Here is a 19,553-nt window from a genome sequence, read left to right on the forward strand (position 1 = left end):
ATGAATGGAAGTCCTTATGATTGGTTAGACAGTTTAAAACAGTCAAATCTGTGGACGGAGTTCTGGAGTAAAAAATTATTTTTGTTGAAATGTAATGTTTTTTCTAAAGAAAACATATACCCTGAAAAATAGCTATCTAAAAATGCTAAGAATTTTAAATAAGGATGTTTATCAAGGAATACTAGACTTGATTCCCTGTTTTCATGTCATGGAAATATTTCCTGTAAACTAATGTATGGCACTTTTCTTAGTTCCCAGCTGTTGCTGATGGCGCTCAGCTGAGTAACTGTGGGGAAAGGGACATAATACATCAAAAAGTAGCTGAAATCCGAGCATGTTAGAAGTGTAATAAGATAGATGTATTTCAACAGCATTTTCTATTCATGGTTATTTGTGTGATGGTTAGAAGTACCAGCTCAAAACTGTTACCGTTGAGAGGTTACATTCCAATTATAATTGAGGTAGTTATAATTATAATTTACACTGTTGTATCTGTTGTTTCGGCCACATCATGTTTGTTACTGTGAAAGGATTGAAATGCAAAGCTGTTATTGTATGTATGGCACAGGTAATCATCTACCCGTGTATATAGTCGATGTGACATGTTTATTAACAATGCAACATTCACTATTTTCTATGAAGGATAAAGTGGATATTTTAAAGCACTGGTAATTCTGTGAAAAATCTAAGAAGATTGCAGTATCTTAAGCCAGTAACACATTACATCTATCAACTACTTTCATTTATATTGAAAACTGATTCACACTTACAGTGCCCTCCATAATGTTTGGGACAAAGACTCATCCTTTATTTATTTTCCCCTGTACTCCACAATTTGAGATTTGCAATAGAAAAAAATCACATGTGGTTAAAGTGCACATTGTCAGATTTTATTAAAGGGTATTTTCATACATTTTGGTTTTACCGTGTAGAAATTACAGCTGTGTTTATACATGGTTCCCCCCATTTCATGGCACTATAATGTTTGGAATACATGGCTTCACATGTGTTTGTAATTGCTCGGGTGTATTTAATTGCCTCCTTCATGCAGGTATAAGAGAGCTCAGCGCCTAGTCTTTACTCCAGTCTTTCCATCACCTTTGGAAACTTTTATTGCTGTTTATCAACATGAGGACCAAAGTTGTGCCAATGAAAGTCAAATAAGCCATTATGAGACTGAAACAAGAATAAAACTCTTTTAATGACATCAGCCAAACCTTAGGCTTACCAAAATCAACTGTTTGGAACATAATTAAGAAGAAAGAGAGCACTGGTGAGCTTACTAATTGCAAAGGGACTGGCAGGCCAAGGAAGACCACCACAGCTGATGACAGAAGAATTCTCTCTAAAAAAAGAAAAATCCCCAAACACCTGTCTGACAGATCAGACACACTCATCAGGAGCCAGGTGTGGATTTGTCAATGACCACTGTCCTCAGAAGACTTCATGAACAGAAATACAGAGGCTACACTGCAAGATGCAAAAATAGAATGGCCAGGTTACAGTTTGCCAAGAAGTACTTAAAAGAGCAACTACAGTTCTGGAAAAAGGTCTTGTGGACAGATGAGACAAAGATTCATTTATATCAGAGTGATGGCAAGAGCAAATAATGGAGGAGAGAGGAACTGCCCAAGATCCAAAGCATACCACCTCATCTGTGAAACACGATGGTGGCGTTATGGCCTGGGCATGTATGGCTGTTGAAGGTACTGGCTCACTTAACTTTATTGATGATACAACTTATCTTCATTGATGATACTACAAACGTATAATGAATTCTGAAGTGTATAGACACATCCTACTGCTCAAGTTCAAACAAATACCTCAAAACTCATTCTACAGCAAGCCAATGATCTCAAACATACTGCTACAGTAACAAAGGAGTTTTTTCAAAGCTAAAAAATGGTCAATTCTTGAGTGTCCAAACGCTCGATCTGAACCCAATTAAGCATGTCTTTTATATGCTGAAGAGAAAACTGAAGGGGACGAGCCCCCAAAACAAACATAAGCTAGAGATGGCTGCAATACAGGCCTGGCAGAGCATCACCAGAGAAGACACCCAGCAACTGGTGATGTCCATGAATCGCAGACTTCAAGCAGTCATTGCATGCAAAGGATATGCAACAAAATACTAAACATGACTACTTTCATTTACATGACATTGCTGTGTCCCAAACATCATGGTCCCCTGAAATGGAGGGACTTATGTATAAACACTGTTGTAATTCTACATGGTGAAACCAAAATGTGTAGAAATGGCCTTTATTAAAATCTGACAATGTGCACTTTAACCACATGTGATTTTTTTCTATTACAAATCTCAAATTGTGAAGTACAGAGGCAAATAAATAAATGATGGGTCTTTGTCCCAAACATTATAGAGGGCACTGTATGCACTAGTAAATCTCATCACACCTTGGTATTGAGCTGTCTTATAACTTCAGAAATAACACTATTGCTGGTAGTTATTTTGATGCTTATGTTGTAAACGATTACATTTTCAACATAACACTCTTATTAGATGTTTTGAAGTATTGTTCAGCTTTATGTTACATAGAATGATTAGTGCAGTACAGGTCCAGAATCTGCAATCTATTTTAGAAGTTGCATTATAGTTCAGACCATAGGCATTATTTTTTAAAACATTTACTTCTGTGGGGTAGGGCATTGCTGGCCCAACTAACATTTAGTTAATGACCATATTCTGTGGGGTCCATTAGGAAATAATGTCAAAATGTAAGTGGATTTAGGGATGTATACATTGGGATAAAAAATAATGACAGTTTATTTCCCTGTATAATACATCTTTGTAATTTTATTTCCCTGTATAATACATCTTTGTAATTTTAAGTTTTGTGGTTAATGCATCTTTTTGTTATGCAAAGATGCAGAATACAAGCTTTCTCCCATCTTCTTTGGAAATACTCCTGCCATATTGTGGACACCCTTATGCCACTTTAAATGTCAAAGGGTTATGTTTTGGCATTAAACTTGGAAATATAGAGTGCACAACGGAACTGTACTGTTAGTTTAATATCACAATTTTGTGAATGAAGCAGGTTTATCACATACAAACGGAAACGTTTTTGTTGAACATTGGTATGGTTCTTGCAACATTTTGCACAGGTCTGCTGAGGTAAAATATTTTCCAAGGAAGATTATTTATTTTCTCAACCAATTAAGTACCCTTAAACTAACTAGAGAAGTTTGGCCGGAAGACACCCAATTTATGCTGAACAGAGTTCTAGAACATCAAATAACTAGGAAGGTGAATGACTGGGGTGAGGATTGTGTGAAACATAGAAACATAGAAAATAGGTGCAGGAGTAGGCCATTCGGCCCTTCGAGCCTGCACCGCCATTCAATATGATCATGGCTGATCATCCAACTCAGTATCCTGTACCTGCCTTCTCTCCATACCCCCTGATCCCTTTAGCCACAAGGGCCACATCTAACTCCCTCTTAAATATAGCCAATGAACTGGCCTCAACTACCTTCTGTGGCAGAGAGTTCCAGAAGAAAGGACAGAGCATACAAATAACCAAATTAATTAACAAATAGTGAGTGGGCATGAAGAAAATGACAATGACTGTGATGGTCCATCAGATCATAGGATTATCAGCTTGTAGCTCCACTAACACTTTCCCAGTGATTATAATTTCCCTGAGTTTTACCTTACTTTCCAGTTCTCAATTTTGCAGTTATTGCTGACATGTAACATTTTCCCTGATCACTATCATCCTCAGGAGCACGTGTGATTGATTCTGATGAGAGCCATATGGTTAACCCTTTCCCCTCTCTTAAGGTTGCACTATGTAGTTCGGCTTGCACTATTGTGGTCTGGTTCCCTCGTATAACTGCTAATTTATTGCATATTATTTATTGTATATAATTGTGTTGTATTAATGTGCCTGTGAAGCCGCAGCAAGTAATGGGCCTGTCCCACTAACATGTCCTTGGCACGCAAATTACGCGACCTCGTGGTCGCGTGAGGCGCACGGGCATCGTATGGCCGCGCGGGGCCGGTCACACTGAGAAGCGCGGAGGGGTATGTAGTTGTGTGCGACATCGCGCGGGGCTCCGAAATTTTTGTAGCGAACACAATCTTCGCGCGCCAATGACCTGTCGCATAACTGACGGCCAAAGTGGGACAGGCCCAAAACCCTGGCACGACGCAACGTCTCACCTGCAACAGCAGCAGAAGCAGGCAAACGATCGCCGAACTCGGCCTGGGGCTCGGCCGCTGCGGTCCGGATCCACCCCCACTTCTACTCCCAGAGCGGGGCCAAGAAAATCGAAGATAGACACAAAATGCAGGAGTAACTCAGCGGCACCGGCAGCATCTCTGGAGAGAAGCAATGGATGACGTTTCGGGTCAAGACCCTTTTTTCAGACTGAAGAAGAGTCTCGACCCGAAACATCACCCATTGCTTCTCTCCAGAGATGCTCCCGGTCCCGCTGAGTTACTCCAGCATTTTGTGTCCGTCTTCAAATGACGTCACGCGCTCCAGACGGCTGTGCGGTTGAATGAAGTCGCGCGCAACCTTCGCGGGACCGTCGCGGCCAAGGTTAATTTGTGTGCCAAGGACACGTAAGTGGGACAGGCCCTTAAGAGTTTCTTTATGCATTCCTGGTACATGTTACAATTAAACACCCATGACTCATTGTAAAATCTCTGCCTTTTCTAAATCACGATGCACTTCTTGGAGTAACATTCTGCTTTAATCAACTATAATTGAACAGATGGATATACTTTGATTATATCTTTGTAGGAATCTTTTTCCATATATATTTCAAAAGTGGTTTGTTTACGCAACGGGACACAAGAGACTGCAGATGCTGGAAGACCTAGACAGGATTTTTGACGGACAATTCACCCCCCCCCACCATATATGGTGCTCGATCTGTTGAGCTCCTCCAGTAGATAGTTTGTTTTGTAAATTCAGTGTTTTGTATCAAGGGCTGATTATGTCAAGTTAAACCCATTATGTCAAGTGGCTGTACAGGGCTCTCGCTTAACTTTTTTTCTCTGTTGTCAGCCGGGCAACCTAGGCAGCTTTTTAGGTTGCCAAATGACAGTTTAGGTGGTCATTTAAGACGGCTTGCATGGCACGTGCGATAATGTGCTCGGTGGAAGTGCGTAGTTACCAGTCGGAATTATGCTCAATGAAGCATTCACATATTATTTCTGCTTCAAATAAAGTCACAAACTAAACATATTCACCAATCAAGACATGATATATACTGCACTGACATGCAGCAAAATTATAATACAGTATGTCAACTATTTTTACGTTGTAATGAATGCAATTTCTATTATTTCTTTCCACTTCCAAACAAAAATGTGGTTGGATTATTCAGCATATGATCAATCTGTGTCAATAAATCCTGGACCATGGTAACATATATGCTTAACCATGCACACTACAGATTGATGCAAGCATGTTTTCTGTGAAGGTCCGAAAATTATCATGACATGGCCATAGCATGGGTTGTTATTGCTATTGGTACAGAAACACTAGCTTCCCACATCATTTATCCACAACAAAATATATAGGTTGCAAGGAAATGTCTAAAGGCATTTTATGATAATAGCTGTTAAAAAGGACTATACCCACCTGACAGGTTAAACATGACACTAACTGACAAGAGATGGCCAAAGGACATAACTGCAGCAAATGTTCTTTTGGCAATATATTTAAAGGTGTCAAAACGCCACATTATGAGAGAGAGAGAGAGAGAGAGAGAGAGAGAGGGGGGGGAGGAGAGGGAGAGAGAGAGAGAAAAGAGAGAGAGACACCCTCTCCCTCTCTCTCTCCCTCCCTCTCTCCCCCCCCCCCCCCCCTCCCTCTCTGCCCCCTGAGATTTGTGAACATTTTCATAAATGTCAAGAAATAATGCATGAAATTTTCAGATAAGGCAATTCAGATTTCATGGGATAAATATCTATTGGAATATGTAAAAATGTTCCCGTTAGCACATCGTTTCTTCGAGTAGATGTTATCGCACACAAACAATAAATACACACACTCACACTCACACTCTCCCCTCTCTCCCTCTCCTCCCATAGTTGAGGCTCCCAATCTGTTGCCATTCAACAAGACAGTTATGGGAGAATAAAATTTTCCGCACGGCAGAATTCATGTAAATTTATTCTTCCACACTTCACCCATACCTTCAACAAGTGTTCAGTTAACTTTACTTATATTTAATGCAACACTCTGCAACTAATATTATGTTTCTTTGCAAATTTGAGCGTGAGATGAAGTTTTGAGTACTGAGTTTGCAACAATGAAACTTAGCATAATGTCAGTTTTTAGCATTAAAAATGCATTGATTTAAAATACTTTTATCGCATGCTGTCTGCTGCTCATTGATTGTACATGCAAAGTGTAGTAAGCATTTTATATAGTCTTTCCTTGAATGATCATTTTGTTACCATGGTTCTCAATGAATTACCTCTGTGCTTGAGAACAATTTCACAATTTGTTGTGAACTTGTATTAATCACGGAGGTCAAGACCAGCTTGTGAATTGGCCTCAGCAAGATCCTGAGCCACGCATAGGCTGGCATGGAGTTGCGAACAGACCAAAATGTGTTGGATGGTCTGTCACCAACCCCAATTGCAGATTTTAGTTATTGTAACATAGCCCATTTTACCATGTTGACTCTCGACCATGTAATTTGAGTAGAAAGGTGGTTTTGGATATTTTAAATGATTATTTCTCTCTTCTCACACAATAAATTTCTCAGTCACCCTAATGACCATGCTGATGCAACTGTCATGGTCCATAAGTCACAGCTGCCACAAGATCTAGTCTGTGGTCGCTATCTTGGCTGTTTGTGTTATCCTGGGGAACTGTGTTATCTGTGTTGTCCTGGGAAAGTCTCAGGCAACTCTATTGCAGCATTTGCCTGCTATCCTCTGTCTGGTGTTTCTCTTCTCTTTTGCTGGCCAAAATCTCCTGTTATGTGTCACTATCCCAGCAAGATGTGCATCTATTCTTGTTTGTTGGCTTAAGTCAGTCAGTGCTGATTCTGCAGGTATCGTTGAAATCCAGGGTGATTTTAATTCTTTGCGGAAAAGTTCATAAGTGATAGGAGCAGAATTAGGCCATACGACCCATCAAGTCTAATCCGCCATTCAATCATGGCTGATCTATCTTTCCCTTTTAACCCCATTCTCATGCCTTCTCTCCATAACCCCTGACACCCGTACTAATTGAGTATCTACAGTGACTTGCAAAAGTTTTCGTACCCCTTGAACTTTTCCACATTTTGTCACGTTACAACCACAAACGTAAATGTATTTTATTGGGATTTTATGTGATAGACTAACACAAAGTGGTGCATAATTGTGAAGTGGAAGGAAAATGATACATGGTTTTCAAATTTTTTTACAAATAAAAAACTGAAAAGTGTGGCGTGCAAAAGTATTCAGCCCCCCTGAGTCAATACTTTGTAGAACCACCTTTCGCTGCAATTACAGCTGCAAGTCTTTTGGGGTATGTCTCTACCAGCTTTGCACATCTAGAGACTGAAATTTTTGCCCATTCTTCTTTGCAAAATAGCTCAAGCTCAGTCAGATTGGATGGAGAGTGTCTGTGAACAGCAATTTTCAAGTCTTGCCAGAGATTCTCAATTGGATTTAGGTCTGGATTTTGACTGGGCCATTCTAACACATGAATATGCTTTGATCTAAACCATTCCATTGTAGCTCTGGCTGTATGTTTAGGGTCGTTGTCCTGCTGGAAGGTGAACCTCCGCCCCAGTCTCAAGTCTTTTGCAGACTCTAACAGGTTTTCTTCCAAGATTGCCCAGTATTTGGCTCCATCCATCTTCCCATCAATTCTGACCAGCTTCCCTGTCCCTGCTGAAGAAAAGCATCCCCACAGCATGATGCTGCCACCACCATGTTTCACAGTGGGGATGGTGTGTTCAGGGTGATGTGCAGTGTTAGTTTTCCGCCACACATAGCGTTTTGCATTTAGGCCAAAAACTTCAATTTTGGTCTCATCTGACCAGAGCACCTTCCTCCACATGTTTGCTGTGTCCCCCACATGGCTTGTGGCAAACTGCAAACGGGACTTTTTATGGCTTTTTTTTAACAATGGCTTTCTTCTTGCCACTCTTCCATAAAGGCCCGATTTGTGGAGTGCACGACTAATAGTTGTCCTGTGGACAGATTCTCCCACCTGAGCTGTGGATCTCTGCAACTCCTCCAGAGTTACCATGGGCCTCTTGGCTGCTTCTCTGATCAATGCTCTCCTTGCCCGGCCTGTCAGTTAGGTGGACGGCCATGTCTTGGTAGGTTTGCAGTTGTGCCATACTCTCCATTTTCGGATGATGGATTGAACAGTGCTCCGTGAGATGTTCAAAGCTTGGGATATTTTTTTATAACCTAACCCTGCTTTAAACTTCTCCACAACGTTATCCCTGACCTGTCTGGTGTGTTCCTTGGGCTTCATGATGCTGTTTGTTCACTAATGTTCTCTAACAAACCTCTGAGGCCTTCACAGAACAGCTGTATTTATACTGAGATTAGATTACACACAAGTGAACTCTATTTACTAATTAGGTGACTTCTGAAGGCAATTGGTTGCACTGGATTTTATTTAGGGGTATCAGAGTAAAGGGGGCTGAATACTTTTGCATGCCACACTTCTCAGTTTTTTATTTGTAAAATAATTTGAAAACCATGTATCATTTTCCTTCCACTTCACAATTATGCGCCACTTTGTGTTGGTCTATCACATAAAATCCCAATAAAATACATTTACGTTTGTGGTTGTAATGTGACAAAATGTGGAAAAGTTCAAGGGGTATGAATAATTTTGCAAGCCACTGTATCTACCTTTCTACCTATCTGTGCCTTAAAAATAAAAGAGCTTGGCATATTAGGCAGGAACACTTTATGACTCTATGATAATCAGCACTACTTGGTGGTGTTACAGTGGTTAAATTAATTAACCAACAACCCAAAGACACTAGCATTACTCAGTACTGCAGGAGCACGTGGGACCATAACACACAGTGTGATGGATCAAGACCATTCTCTGTTAATTGTGTTGTAAAAAAGATATCTGATAGCACATTTTCAGAGTTGCTCTATGCACTATGGATCCTGATGCACTATTGTTGTGCACTATTGTTTATATGGAGTTTGCGCAGACTCTCTGTGACCACGTGCTTCACCCAGGTGCTTCAGCTTCTTCCCACATTTCACAAATGTGCAGGTTTGTCGGTTAGTTGGCCACTCTAAATTGCCGGTGCAGATGAGTGGTAGAACCTGATGGTTGATGGGAATTTGTGAAGAGTTAAATGAGTTTAATAATTGGTGTTTGATGGTCAGAGCAGATTCGGTGTGTCAAAGGCCTACTTCCATCCTATTTCCGCCTGCCTTGCTTTTGGAGATTAATATTAACAGTGTGATAAAGTGACACGTTAACAATTAACTGCTTTCTAAAGCACCGATACTGGACATCGAGAGGGAGAAAACTTCCAAAGATGGTTGTGACTATTGAGGGTCAATCGTCCCAGTTCAGGTCTTCGGCAGAGTTCTCTGTTCTAAGCCCAACCATCTCAAGCTGCTTCATCAAAGACCCTTTGTCAATCATAAAGTCAAAGAAGATATTTGTCGATGATTGTAGAGTTTAGTGTCATTCTCAATTGCTTAGAAAATGATGTGGCCCACGTTTGCTAGAGGTAGATGTTCAGACAGGGCTGATGATTAACAAGTAAGTTTGTGCCGTACTTACCCTTCCAGGTAAACACCAGGATCACCTGACTCATTCAAATGGAACTGATGTGCTGCAATGATGAGAACTATATTCTGCATTCTGTACCTTCCCCATTGCTCAATTTATTGCACTTGAGTGACTTATATTTTTGTATAGTATTATCCGATCTGCTTGGATAGCATGCAAAGCAAAGCTTTTCACTGAACCTCAGTATACGAGACAATAATGAACCTTAACCTAATGCCAAGTAAATATCAGGATCACTCAACCCATACAATGGCAGGTAACTAACAGAACCAGACTGCTGGGGACTTTGAGAAAGTCTGGGATGAATACCAGGATTGATTTTTCCCTCCCTGACCCAGAGGCATCAAGCTGGTTATAGCTCTGTCCCAATTCTCCCAGCAGAATCATGATAACTAAAAGTAAAACATTTGAAGATAGACAATAATGCTGGAGACTCACAGCGGGTGAGGCAGCATCTGTGGAGCGAAGGAATAGGTGACGTTTCGGGTCGAGACCTTCTTCAGGGTGATGTGGAGGTGTGGGTGGGGGGTGGGGGGGGGGAAGAAACAAGGAAGAGGCAAAGACAGTAGGCTGTGGGAGAGCTAGGATGGGGAGGGGAAGGAGGGAGAAAGCAAGGACTACCTGAAATTGGAGAACTCAATGTACATACCGCTGGGGTGTAAACTGCCCAAGCGAAATATGAGGAGCTGCTCCTCCAATTTGCGGTGGGACAATCAACGACAATCTTAAGTAAAACATTTGAAGTCAGTTATCTGAAATTTATGTAGCATATTGTTGAATTGTCTTGCTTCAGCCAAGACTACAATTTATCGAACACTTGATATGACCAAGGTTAAAATATGGTGACCGCCTTGGCCTACACGATCAACCGATTGCCAAACATTTTAACTCCCCGACACACTCTCACACTGACATTTCTGTTGGGCCTCCTCCATTGTCAGAGTGAGGCCACAAGCAAATTGGAGGAACAGCATCTCCTATGTTGCTTGGGCAGCTTACAACCCAGCAGCATGAAAATTGATTTCTCTACCTTCAAGTAACCCTTGTATTCCCTCTCTCTCCATCCCTCCCCTACTCTGTTCTAGCTAATTTCACCGTTTGTATTCCTTCGTTATCACCTCGTCCCCAGCCAACAATGGACCATTGTGGGCTCCACTTTTTCCAAGTCATTGATGCAGGCTCTGCTTTGATCTGTATCTTCCCATACCTCCAGTATCCCCCTCCCTTACTCTTAGTCTGGTGAAGTGTCACAATCCGAAACGTCACCTATTCCTTTTTTCCAGAGATGCTGCCTGACCTGCTGAGTTGATATGACCACTCGTATTGACTTGCCTTACTCAGTAGCAGAAGGAACTTATTAACCCATCCTTTGGTGACTGAAAATAAAAAAAACACAGCCAAACACCACAGCACCATGAGGATTGTGACCTCGGTACACATGACAATAATAAACTAAACTAAAGATGTTGATGCAAGTTAATTTTGAGCGGTTTACATGTCGTTATGATATGGAGTCCTCTTTATTACATGACACAGTTTTGAAATTCTGTCCTTTTGTTTCTAACTGAAATAATAAAAATGTCAACTGAATTATATTTCTGGAGTGATCCAAAACTCATTGACTAGAATAACCAGGTTAACCTTTTTATTGCAGATGGGAATATCAGGTAATACAAGCCTATTCGGACAAGGATATGGTCAAGCAGGTGGACAGCAGTTAGGCGCTACAGGGGTCGGACCTCAATTGCAAAACAAAAGTGGCCTTTCGAATAGTCTGCCTCCATTTCCAGCTGATTTAAAGGGTACTCAAGTTACAAATGTGCCGAACATGGTAAGCATTGTGCTACTGTTGTTTATTACAAACAATTGAACTGTTCCTAAAATTAAATTTTATGCTTAGAGTGATGATTGTTTGAAGGTCTCCAGTGAGCTAAAGAGCGGTCCTGACCTTCCATCTCCCTCATTGGAGTCCTTCGAACTATCTTCAATCAGACTTTATTGGACTTGCACTAAAGTTATGAGCTTCATCTTTATCTGTATACTGTGGATGGCTTGATAGTAATCATGTAAAGTATTTTAGCTGACTAAATAACACACAATCAAAAGCTTTTCACTTTATCTCGGTACACGTAACAATAATAAACTAAACTTATTGCTTTTAAAGCTGAGACCCGGATTCAATCCTTACCTCGGGTGCTCTCCGTGTGGAATTTGTACGCTCTCCCTGTGACCGTGTGGGTGCTACTGTTTCCTCCCACATTCCAAAGACGTGTGGGTTTGTAGGTAAATTGGCCTCAGTAAATTGCCCCGTGTGTGTAGGAAGTGGACAATATAGAACTAGTGTGGGTAGACAAAAGTGCTGGACAAACTCAGCGGGTACCAAATAGTCAACGTTTCGTGCCGAAACCCTTCTTCAGACTGAAGACCTTCGGTTTTCCAGCTCCTGCAGTTCCTTCTTGAACATAGAACTAGTGTGAATGGTTGATCGATGGTCGTCATGGACTCGGTGTACTGAAGGGCCTGTTTCCATGCTATATCTTTAAAAAAATACGTATTTTCACCAGTGCATAAAGGCTGATAATGCATTGCATTTTGCTGATGTTAATAATGCTCTTTTTCAGATGTTTAATTAAATTATTATTAAAAGAGGGTGGGGTTTGCCAACTACCTAAATTGCATTATCTTCCAGCTGTGTTTCAGTTACTGTCAAAGGGATGAGAGGAAAACATGTTTAACATTTCTTGCCTTGATTACACTAAATTAGGGAAGGTGGCTTTACTTGGTTTGAATGACTTGCCAACCCGAGAGAAAGGTTTATGAGTCACTCGGTCTTTTTCCCCAGGGTAGATTATTCTAAATTTAGGCACAGCCTCAAAATGAGATTTAAGAGTTGCCTCAGGGGTAACATTTCACTCAGAGGGTAGTCCATGTCTGGAATGAATTGCCAGAAGAAGCTATATAAGCAGATATAATTATGACTTTTAAAAGACATTTGGACCGACATGTGGATAGGAAGAGTTAAGAGAGATGTGGGACAAATGCAGGCAAATGGGACAAGCCCAGTATGCCAATTTGGTCAGCAAGGACAAGGTGGGCTGTAGGGCCCGTTTCCGAGCTGCATGGCTCCATATCTGCATGTCAAAGCCATAGCTTATTCGTTAGTTTCATGCAAAACACAAAGTGCTGGTGGAACTCAGCAGGTCAGGCAGCATCTGTGGTGGGAGTGAACACCATATTCACCAAGTACCTCTGTGTTCAATTTCATTTATAAATGTTTTTTGTGTTTCATTTGAGAAAAAAGATCCTAATTTTGAGTCTGTTTCTCACTGCTTCCTTCCTTCCTTCCTTCCTTCCCTCCCTCCTTCCCTCCCTCCCTCCCTCCCTCCCTCCCTCCCTCCCTCCCTCCCTCCCTCCCTCCCTCCCTTCCTCCTTTCCTTCCTCCTTTCCTTCCCTTCCTCCTTTCCTTCCTCCTTTCCTTCCCTTCCTCCTTTCCTTCCTCCTTTCCTTCCCTTCCTCCTTTCCTTCCTCCTTTCCTTCCCTTCCTCCTTTCCTTCCTCCTTTCCTTCCTCCTTTCCTTCCTTCCTCCTTTCTTTCCTTTCTCCTTTCCTTTCTCCTTTCCTTTCTCCTTTCCTTCCTCCTTTCTTTCCTCCTTTCTTTCCTTTCTTCCTCCCAGGTTCAGCAAGTAGGAATGGTACAAGTACCATCCCAGGTGCCAACACAAGGAATGGGATCGGCACCAACTGCTGATCCAGAAAAACGCAAACTGATACAGCAGCAGCTGGTCCTACTGCTTCATGCCCACAAATGTCAGCGGAGGGAACAGGCAAATGGTGAGGTGCGGCCCTGCGCACTACCACACTGCCGAACCATGAAAAACGTCCTGAATCACATGACTCACTGTCAAGCAGGCAAGTCCTGCCAGGGTAAGTATACTTGCTGTTACCCTTTGTGCAACTGCACGTTGTAGTCAGAAATGGAGAGGTTCAAATAGAGTTTTACAGATAAGGACGTCAAAGTTATCTATTTTGACTACTAATGAACATTTAAAACCCTTAGTAAATGTATGTTTATTCATTTATTAAATATATACAATGGTATTGGTCAGAAGACCTCTCTGTATTCTTTAAGTACATTTTTATGTTAGTGGATGTGATAATAAACAGGATTGAATCTTAAAGGGTGTTCATTTTATTTGTTTCCCTGTACATGGCTTTGAAGATCAAATTATCACAATATGTGTAGACTGAGTTTCAGTTGTTGAAACTTCATCCAAAAACATTGGTTTATAAAGGATGCACTTAACGGAAAGTTTACTGTGTGGATTTTTGTGTATGGAGATTCAGCTTTATAAGGTTTGATTAGGTTAGTTTAGAGATACAGCGTGGAAACGCCCAACGGCATCACACCGACCATCACACTAGTTCTATGTTATCCCACTTCTGCAGCCTACACACTAGGAGCAATTTACAGAAGCCAATTAACCTATACCTTTGGGATGTGGGTGGAAACCGGAGCACCTGGAGAAAACCCACGCGGTTACAGGGAGAACACATAAACTCCGCCCAGACAGCACTCGTAGTCAGGATTGAACCCGGATCCCTGGTGCTGTGAGACAGTAGCTCTATGGCTGCGCCACCATGCTGCGCAAATCAGCGTAAATTTCTCAAATAATAAAAGTGCAAAAAAATAGTACGTCAAATAGCATCTATGGAGAAACAGAACTGACAAGAATAGTACTGGGGGGTATATTCAGTTGTAGTATTCAAAGGGAGCTGGCTAAGTGTCTGTAAAACAATAATATTGCATGTCTGTAGTGGGGGGGAGGCAGATGAGTTGGATTAACTGTATTTACTGTATTCCTAGAGAGCTGCTGCAGATTCAACTAGCTGAATGGCTTCCTTTCACTCTGACCTATATTCAGAACTTTTGAGAACATCTATGTATGTGCCCGATAGATTAACTTGCTGTTGGTGCAGAAATGTTTTGACCACTTTACCAACATAAACTGTGTCCTTTTGCAGTCAGGATACTTAACAGTCATTGAGCCATTAAAGCGCCAGAACACAAAATACTTTCTTTTGCCTTTTGCAAAATTTTCAATCCTCATTACGGTGGTATTAAAAATATATAAATAGTGAGGAAGCATTAAAACAATTTTTAAATGATCTTTGGTTCACTGTTTTTTAAAGAATTTAGGTGATTTTGGAATGAAATTCATAATTAGATCTGTGGAATTTATGGTATTATCTGGTTCTAATGTTCGACGGTTACGGATGTGGTTTGGATGGAAATTATTTTCTGGTGTTGTGTTGTACAATTCTGAAAGGTGTTGATGTAAGAAATATCACAGGACGTATATAGCTGATGCAATTTCAAACTTTGTATTTACCCTAGAAATATTTTATCCCACCTTCTAACATATAATGTCATGGGGAGGGGGTGAGCTGTACTATATCGATACAATGGCTGGGTCTTGTGAAAGGATAGCTGGCTCTGTGTGACAGTGGTTGTGTAACTCTCCTCTTTTACGTACCCGCTCTGATGTTGTAACTGACATTGGGTACTCAGTGTAAAATTGAAACTACCCCCCCATCGCATTATTAACTTGCATAGCTGTGAACCTTCATGTTTCAAATTGCACTTATCCATTCTCAGCTGTGCCAGTCTTTTTAGTGTGGTTTTGTAAGTTTTAGCTTGTGATTAATGTTTCAAAGGCTTATGATTTGCAGCTGCCCAGTTAGTTCTGACCATGTGCCCCCCATGTTAATGTTAGATCTCTGGCTCTGTTTTTTTCTGACACAGTTGCTCACTGTGCATCATCAAGACAGATCATTTCTCACTGGAAAAACTGCACTCGACATGACTGTCCTGTATGTCTACCCCTGAAAAACGCCAGTGACAAGAGGAATCAGCAGAGTAAGTCACCTTCATTACAAAGTGGAAATATTGGCAGGATAAGTGAATGCATATCTGAGCCATGAACTTGCTCCCTATGGACATTCTCTACATCAAAGACATTTTTTTGTACCCTTCTTTAGAATAGATCATATATAAACACATTCATTGTCCTGTTTCAGAAAAGGAACACGGAAAGTTATGAAAAGTATTGATGCGCATTTTGTCAATTTAATATTTCCGTGAAGTGTAACCTTTGCTTGCAAGTTATCTATATATTTGCATAATGTGTAACAACCGTTCAGCTTTATATCTAAATGATAATTTTACCACATTTTACCTTGCAGCCCTATTAGGCTCTTTGCCAAGTGGATTACCAAATACAGTGGGTTCAGTTGGGAGTAGTCCACAAGGCACATCCAGCAATTCAAATCCTATCGACCCCAGTTCAATGCAGAGAGCATACGCCGCACTTGGTCTGCCCTATGGTAACCAACCACAAGCGCAGTCACAGCCTCAGGTACAAGGCCAGCAGACAGCACAGCCTCAAGTCCATCAGTCAATGAGGCCAAACCCTTTGGGTAAGTATGCTGTAAGGCCTCAGCACAAAGACATTAGATAAATCTCCTCAACACTGCTTAAAAGCTATCAGCTCCACCATTCTTTCTGGCAATGTATTTCTGGTACTTGCATGCCAAAGTCTCTATGCTCCTCAATACCCCTAAAGTCATTACATTCATGGTGTATGTCCTAGCTGCAGTAGTTCTTCCAAAATGCTTCACTTCACATTTATTAGAATTAAACTCCATCTGCCATTTCTCAGCTCATTTCACATTCATTCAAGCCTAAAACTACCTATTCACATTGCCAATAACTCCACAAACCTTTGTATCATCTGTGAACTTACTGGTCATGCTTCCTACATTCATAGCCAAATCTTTCATGTATGTTACAATCACAAAATGAGTCTCTGTCTCCTGTTGCCAAGCCAATTTTGGATCCAATTTTCCCATCATCCCATGGACTCTAACCTTTTGGACGTCTCCCAGGTGGGACTTTGTTGAACATCATACTGAAGTCTACTGCACTGTCCTCTTCAATACACTTATTACCTCCTCATTAAATTCAGTCAGATTGGTCAGACAAGTTCTGACCTTGACAAAGCGACGTAAGCTATCTCTGATTAGTCCCTGCATTTCCAAGTGATTCTTAAACTTAACCCTCAGAATTGAAAGTACAGGTCAATAAAAGAGAGGATTATTGCCATAAATCTACCCTCTCTCTCCTGGGCAATTTTCTTTTGTCTTTAACCAGCTCTGCCAATCTCCAAACCCATAATATAGCAGAATATGGATGAGCTTGGTGTTCACCAAATTCACCAATACAAAAGTTTGGCATACGTAATAAAATTCTCTCTTATGGAATCTGTATGAAGAAAAAGTAATTAAATAAACACAAGATTTATTTCGCAACGTGCGTTTCTTGATGCGTGTGCAGGTGATGGGTGTTTGCATTAAAGAAAATCACGATCCAGACCATTTTCTAGAAACGCAACCCTTCCTCCCCCTGCAATGTAAGGATCACCTGTTTTCTTTGGTATATGCCAGTGAATTGTATTCCTGTAAATGTGCCTAGTTTGTTTGGTTAATAATAACAACATACATTTTGAACTGTTTTGAGCTGTTGCTTGAGTTACTGACTTCTCCTTTCTCGCATCAGGTACGAATCAGATGAATGTGGTTGGAGGGATGGGTGTTCCAACGCCTGATCAGTCAAACCTGATGTCTGACTCTGCTCTTCCACCTTCCCTTGCTACACCAAAGTAAGGAATCTTCATTCTTCAACAAGACCTGCTAACATAATGTAATTTTTGGATAGACACGAAAAGCTGGAGTAACTCGACAAGCAGCATCTCTGGAAAGGAATGCATATTAGGGATAAGAGAAACGAGAAATATAGACAGTGATGTGGAGAGATAAAGAACAATGAATGAAAGATTTGCAAAAAAGTAGCAATGATAAAGGAAACAGGCCATTGCAGGCTGTTAGTAGGGTGAAAATGAGAAGCTAGTGCGACTTGGGTGGGGGAGTGATAGAGAGAGAGGGAATGTCGTGACTACCTGAAGTGAGAGAAATCAATATTCACACCACTGGGCTGTAAGCTGCCCAAGCGAAATATGAGATGCCTGTTCCTCCAATTTGCGTTTATCCTCACTCTGACAATGGAGGAGACTGAGGACAGAAAGGTCTGTGTAGGAATGAGAAGGAGAATTAAAGTGTCCAGCAACCAGGATCTCGAATGTTCTAGTATTAAACACTTCACCTTGGGCAAAGATGCTACCTCCTGCACCCATGCAGAATCATGGACTTCATCAACCACCATCTCCAACACCTCCCTCCCCTTTCTTGATCTCACAGACTCCATTACAGGAAATAGACTATTAACTGACATCTATTACAAACCCACTGACTCACACAACTATCTCGACTACACTTCTTCCCACCCTGCTTCCTGCAAAGACTCTATCCCCTACTCCCAATTCCTCCATCTACGCCGCATCAGTGCCCAAGATTAGGTGTTCCATACTAGAACATCCGAGATGTTCCCCCTGGTCATTACCGTCCACCCCATCAGCCGTCGCATACAACACCTAATCCACCGAAATGTCCGCTACCTCCAACGGGATCCCACCACTAACCACATTTTTCCTATCTCCACCCCTTTCCGCCTTCCGCAGAGGCCGTTCCCTCCTCAACTCCCTGGTTAACTCATCACTTCCCACCCAAACCACCCCCCCCTACCCAGGTACCTTCCCCTGCAACCGCAGAAGATGTAACACCTGTCGCTATACATCCTCCCTCGACTCTGTCCAGGGACCCCCGACAGTCCTTTCAGGTTAGGCAGAGGTTCACTTGCACCTCGTCCAACCATTACCTACTGTATCCGTTGTTCAAGATGTGAATCTTATACATCGGCGAGACCAAACACAGACTGGGCGATCGTTTCGCAGAACACCTTCGCCCTCCCGGTTGCTGGACAATTTAATTTTCCTACACAGACCTTTCTGTCCTCGGTCTCCTCCATTGTCAGAGTGAGGCTAAAACCAAATTGGAGGAACAGCATCCCATATTTCGCTTTGGTAGCTTGCAGCCCAGTGGTATGAATATTGATTTCTCTCACTTCTGGTCACCCCGACATTTCTTCTCTCTCTATCCCTCCCCCACCCAAGTCGCACGAGCTTCTAATTTTCACCTTACAAACAGCTTACAATGGCTTGTTTCTTTTGTCATTGTGACTTTTTTGCATATCTTTCATTCATTGTTCTTTATCTCTCTATATCACTGTCTATATCTCTCGTTTCCCTTATCCCTCATCAGTCTGGAAAAGGGTCTTGACCCGAAACGTTAACCATTCCTTCTCTCCAGAGGTGCTGCCTGTCCGGCAGAGTTACTCCAGTTTTTTGTGTCTATCTTCGGTTTAAACCAGCATCTACAGTTCCTTTGTACACATGTAATTTTGGAGGTTGTGTCCATTCCGACAGGCATAGAAAAATTGAGCTGGTTCTTCAAAGATCCAAATAGGTAATAAACTTCTAATGGATGGAAGGGAAGGTAAACTGAGAGCACAGCCCAAACCTGGAATTCTCTTAATCTTTCCACCTCTCTCAGCTGCTCTATCCATCCCTTTCTCTGTCCTTCCTCCTCTGAGGCTCTGCTCTTTTTACCTTTGATAATTCTTTTAAAAAAGCAACCACTTTAACCAGGCTCGTTTTGTTCCACGGGTGCTGTCTGTGTGGAATTTGCACATTCTCCCTGTGACTGTGGATTTCTTCTGTGTTCTGGTTTCCTCCCACGATGCAAAGGTTTGGCGTTAATAAGTCAATTGGTTGCT

General features: G+C 41.5%; 1 protein-coding gene across 5 annotated transcripts in view; it reads left to right on the forward strand.

The window, feature by feature from the left end:
• Positions 1-19,553, forward strand: part of LOC116985723 (CREB binding protein) — a 137,615-nt gene that overhangs the window by 21,267 nt on the left and 96,795 nt on the right. For 3 of the 5 annotated variants that reach the window (XM_033040653.1, XM_033040656.1, XM_033040655.1), the window contains exons 3-7: positions 11,422-11,598; positions 13,435-13,690; positions 15,570-15,683; positions 16,010-16,243; positions 17,382-17,484. In XM_033040653.1, coding sequence (XP_032896544.1) covers positions 11,422-11,598; positions 13,435-13,690; positions 15,570-15,683; positions 16,010-16,243; positions 17,382-17,484 — 884 coding nt within the window. The remainder of the gene's footprint in view (positions 1-11,421; positions 11,599-13,434; positions 13,691-15,569; positions 15,684-16,009; positions 16,244-17,381; positions 17,485-19,553) is intronic. The other 2 variants (XM_033040654.1, XM_033040657.1) reach the window with 1 other exon arrangement.

The sequence above is a fragment of the Amblyraja radiata genome, chromosome 22 (assembly GCF_010909765.2).
Source record: "Amblyraja radiata isolate CabotCenter1 chromosome 22, sAmbRad1.1.pri, whole genome shotgun sequence".
In the NCBI taxonomy this organism is placed as follows: domain Eukaryota; kingdom Metazoa; phylum Chordata; class Chondrichthyes; order Rajiformes; family Rajidae; genus Amblyraja; species Amblyraja radiata.